This window comes from Microtus ochrogaster, unplaced genomic scaffold, assembly GCF_000317375.1.
Source record: "Microtus ochrogaster isolate Prairie Vole_2 unplaced genomic scaffold, MicOch1.0 UNK54, whole genome shotgun sequence".
NCBI classification, from domain to species: Eukaryota; Metazoa; Chordata; class Mammalia; order Rodentia; family Cricetidae; genus Microtus; species Microtus ochrogaster.
The window spans coordinates 2,163,787-2,168,838 of record NW_004949152.1 but is presented as its reverse complement, the minus strand read 5'-3'; the positions used below and the strand labels follow the sequence as shown (position 1 = coordinate 2,168,838).

General features: G+C 38.0%; 1 protein-coding gene and 1 pseudogene across 10 annotated transcripts in view; one reads left to right on the top strand and one right to left on the bottom strand.

Moving 5' to 3' along the window:
• Positions 1-5,052, top strand: part of Chd9 (chromodomain helicase DNA binding protein 9) — a 234,087-nt gene that overhangs the window by 204,356 nt on the left and 24,679 nt on the right. For all 10 annotated transcript variants that reach the window (XM_026777294.1, XM_013354625.2, XM_026777295.1 and 7 more), the window contains one exon: positions 2,352-2,554. In XM_026777294.1, the coding sequence (XP_026633095.1) occupies positions 2,352-2,554 (203 nt within the window). The remainder of the gene's footprint in view (positions 1-2,351; positions 2,555-5,052) is intronic.
• Positions 4,893-5,052, bottom strand: part of LOC101991067 — a 596-nt pseudogene continuing 436 nt past the window's right edge.

Below are 5,052 nucleotides of genomic sequence, written 5' to 3'. Positions count from 1 at the left end.
TTTTTTTTTGTTTTTTTTTTTTTTTGGTTTTTTTTTGGTTTTTTGAGACAGGGTTTCTCTGTGGCTTTGGAGCCTGTCCTGGAACTAGCTCTGTAGACCAGGCTGCCGGCAGTTTTTATGACATTTGATTGCTCATTATTTTGCATAGGTATAAAGTCTTATGTTCTAAAGTCTAAGTTCAAAGGTTCCTACAACTAAGGTTTTCTTGTTTTCAAAGATTTATTATTATTTTAAAAGATTTTTTATTATTAATTCTGTGGGTATGTGTATATGAATGCAGATGCCTTAAGAGGTAAGAGGGGTTGGATCCCCTTGGAGCTGGAGTAAAGGCATTTATGGGCCTCCTAATGTGGGTTCTGGGAGTCAAACTTGAGTCTTCTGGAAATGTAGTGTGTGCTCTTAACCATGAAGCCATCTTCCAGCCCATTATTTTCTTAATGTGTATGGGTCTTTTGCCTGCATGTATGAATGTGCACCATGTGCATGCAGTGCCCACTTAGGCCAGAGGGCATCAAATTGCCTGGAACTGGAGTCAACAAATGCACAATGTGAAAGGAGTTGTGTTCTCTGTGAAACCAGTTGGTGGTCTTAACAGATGAGCCATCCCTCTGGCCTTTCTTCTTTTATGTTTTAATTTGCATTTCTAACTTTACTACAATTTCCTCAGCCAAAAATGCCCTAATTAATTTTAGTTCCCCAATTTATGTTGTCTGTTACCTGAAATATTCTTCTTCTTATCCTCTAGTCCATAACACAGGCCGTCTTTCAAAAATAAGCACATGGCCTGTGTGGTATGTTTTCAGGTTAGATCAAAGCATTTTCCCCTTTTCTGTGCTCATAGAGCACTTACCTAATAAACTGCCATTACCACAGTAGCACACAAGAAACTGGGGTGACATACTTTTATGGATCTTGTTCTGGGTTGTAATTTTTGTAATGATAATCACTATCATTTTTGTTGGTTATTTCTGTCCTGGATTAATATTTAATACTAATATTTAGTATCCTTCATTTTCCAGTATATTCCTTGCACCCAAGTCTATAATTCATGACTCAGTAGTTTCTCAGGCTATATTTTATATCATAGTTATATTAACCTATTTTTTACATGTGTTTAAGTGCTTTGTCTACATGTATATATGTTCGCCATGTGTGTGTCTGGTGTCCACAGAGGTCAGAAGGGGGCATCAGATCACTTGGAACTGAAATTTCAGATGATTGTAAACCACCATGTGGGTGCTGGGAACTAAACCTGGGTCCTCTGGAAGAGCAAGTGCTCTTAACTTTGAAGTCATCTCTCCAGCTCCCCATATTAATCTTCTTAATGTAGCTTTTTACATGGGTTCTGAGAATCGAACTCAGGTTGATGTATTATGATCATTAATGTATGACTATGATAAAAATGAGCCATTAACATTTTACAATTAATTGTCTTCTTTAACACGATGATTCAAGAGTTAAGCAAGGAAACTAGTGTGCAAATAGATACTGTAGTATGGAGATCCCTGACCTCTCTCAATGGCAGAAGCACTCATCTGAAAAGAGATTACTTTTAGCCAGGCATTTAGAGCTTTTATAATTAGATCCCAGCTTTTCTTCGCTCTGTTCTCAGTATAAGCTGTATTGTTATAAATCTGGAATACTTATCAGCCCCCAACATGAAGTGCATAATACTCCCTGTTTTGCTTATTCTGTGCCTCTCCCTCCACCCAAATTGTAGCCTGGTCCCCTCTTACTCTCCAGTGTGCCACTCACCTGTGATGCATTTATGATTCTTCTTACATTATTTTATTGGTGTGTGGGGGTGGGGTGTGTATATGTGTGTGTACATACTCGTGTGTAGGCCTTAGAATAGCTTGTAAGAGTGTCTTCTTTTTTCTGCCATCTGTGTCCTAGGGATCAGTCTCAGGTCAGCATTCTTAGTGGCAAGCACTGTTTTATCCACTGAGCCATCTTGCTGGCACATTGATGCTTTTCTTGATCACTCAAGTCTGAACTGAGCCTTCTTTCTTCTTTGCCCTCCTGAAATTCTTTCTTTCTATAACTCTTACAATAATACATAGTATTTCATACTGCAGATTTATCTTTGTCATTTATTTAAGAACAAGGTCATATTTTCTCATTTAGTTAATATATAGAAGCAACGTCTAAAGGAACAGAGCAGTATATATCAATAGAGTTATGAATGGATGAGTCATCTAGAATTTTGAAATTATTTTGAAGGCTAAAATCTGAATTTAATCTTGTAAAGTATTAGGTACTACAAGTGTTTTAAGGCTGTGTTGCAGTCTTTATTTTCACTATTAATATTTTAGTGACGTGTATTTTTTTCTTAATCTGGTTCACTATAGATGGACAAGGAGAGAAGAAGCTGACTTTTATAGAGTTGTGTCTACATTTGGAGTAGTTTTTGACCCTGACAGAGGCCAATTTGATTGGACAAAATTCAGAGCCATGGCTAGGCTACACAAGAAAACTGATAACAGTTTGGAGAAGTATTTGTATGCATTCATGTCCATGTGTCGGAGGGTTTGTCGTCTTCCTGCCAAAGAAGGTATGTATAAGGTTTTTTTCCCCCTGTGTAAGTCAAATAAACAAAATTATCAAAATTGGAAATTTCTAAGTGTTTAGAACTATAAATTATACTGAAAGACCATTGTTCCTTGAACCTGTTACTACACTGATAAAAATGAGATAAAACGATACACACCAAATTTTAAGAAAATAACTTGTTTAATCCTAGCACTATATAGTCAAAGGCAGGTGGATCTCTGAGTTCAAGGTTAGCATGGTCTACATCGTAAGTTCCAGGTCAGCCAGGGCTATGTAGAGAGGCCCTGTGTCAAACAAAACCAAAATAAATAAATAACTTGTGTTGTATCAAGAAGCACTATTCCCTTGTAGTCACCCACTACCTCTGGCTCTTACAGCCTTCCCAGTTCTTAGATGGAGCAGCACATTAAGATCTACACAATCTCAACATGGAGAGGGAGCAGGCCATCTCATGCCTAGCCAAGAAGCTTTGGATAATTTATAGTTTTCTTTAAGGGTGTAGCCCTGATAGATCTTCCTTACACCAGTGACTGGCCACACATCTAAGAGCATAAGGGCAGTACAAACTGTATTTTTTGTGCTTTAGGAACACAAAATTGAGTGAGTATGGAAACAAGTGTAGTTCTGGAAGAATTTTGAGTGAGTATGATCATAATACACTGTATGAAATTATCAAAATGTATTAAAAATGCAAAAATGACATGTGTTTAACAAATAGCTTTATAATAAGGAGAAGAGGAAAGGTTAAAGGATCGGTTTTTTTAATGTAAACAGAAATAGCATGTTTTGAGTCCCTCTTATAAAACTTTGAAAGGGATTATTTACCTAATAACTTGCAGACAACGAAGTCCCCATTTTTAGATGTTTTAAAGAATTTTGGTAGGATCATTTAAAGAAGATGGCACGTGAGCTAGCTGACTCTTCAGCTAAGATGCTCTTCTGGGATGACTCTCTCCTGTTAGGCCCAGAGAAAGCACTTGTTGCCATTGGTCAGCACTTCTTTCAGCATATACCATGCCGTGTGCAGTCCTTCTGCTCTTTCCTGTGTTTGTTGTGTTCACATGGGCCCAATATGTGTGGGGGTTGCTTTTCTTCTCCACCAAGTATGTTCTTTGGGATTAAATTCATGTCATCAGGCTTATTAACAAGTACTCTTACCCACTGATAGTTCTTACATACCCCTCTGTTTTTGTTGTCATTGCTTTGTGTATGTGTGTGTGTTTGTGTGTGTTTTGTTTTGTCTTTTTTTAAAAAAAATAACTTACTTTTATTCTATTTGCACTGCTATTTTCCCTTCATGTCTGTGTGTGGAGTCAGAGACAGTTGTTAGCTGCCATATGGGTGCTGGGAACTGAACCTGGGTCCTCTGGAAGAGCAGCAGTCAGTGCTCTTAACCGCTGAGCCATCTCTCCAGCCCCGTTTTGTCTTGTTTCGTTTTGTTTTGAGACAGGCTCTCACTGGGTAGCCTTGGATGGCCTGGAACTTACTTTGTAGCCGTTAAACTCAGAGACCCATCTGCCTCTGCCTCCCAGGTGCTGGAATCAAAGGTGTGTATCTACCCTATCAGCCCTCTATTCTTTATTGATCATGATTAATAACTGTTAAGTCGAGTAGTTGTTTCAGAGTAAAAACATAAGTAGCTTGCTAAAACTCCTGAAAAATCCGGTTTCTGTTTTTACTTTTATTTCCTAATATATTTATTGTGAGTTTGCCAAATAATGTAGCAAATATCTTAATTACCCAGTGTCAAGAAATTCGGGGTAGTTTCAGTTTGCTTTACTTTTATGGCTAACACTCTGTAAATACTAAATAAATAGTTATTATTCTATGTTGTTCAGGAGTAATAACAGAGAAAACCAATTGCAGACATTCAGGACAGATACAGTTTAGCCTCCCAGATATGCTAGCTGATTTGGAAATAGACTTGTAATACAGACTTTTCTTGGCTCACAATCCCCCTGCCTCTTTTTTCCCAGTACTAGGATTATACACATTACTACCACACTTGGCCTTTACTGATGTACATTTGTTTTCTAGGACACCCATGTGGTACTTGAGTGTCTTCATTGTTCCTCATCGTAATTGACCTTAATATCTTTGAAAGTATCATCAGTCATTTTGCCATATTTCCTTCTGTTTGGATTTGAGTTTTCATATGATTGGATTGAGTGTGTTCATTTTGGCAAGAGTACCACAGAATGATGTTGTATCACTTTCTCTTTTCTTTTCTTTTCTTTTCTTTTCTTTTCTTTTCTTTTCTTTCTTTCTTTTTTTTGGGGGGGGTGGCAGTTCTCCAACTTTGAGATTCAGTAGGTTAGTTCTCATCCACATTGGACTGTCTATAGATTTTTGAATGTGGTAACAGGCACATAAATTACCAATGTGTAGCCGGGCGATGGTGGCACACGTCTTTAATCCCAGCACTCGGGAGGCAGAGGCAGGTGGATCTCTGTGAGTTCGAGACCAGCCTGGTCTACAGAGCTAGTGCCAGGACAGGCT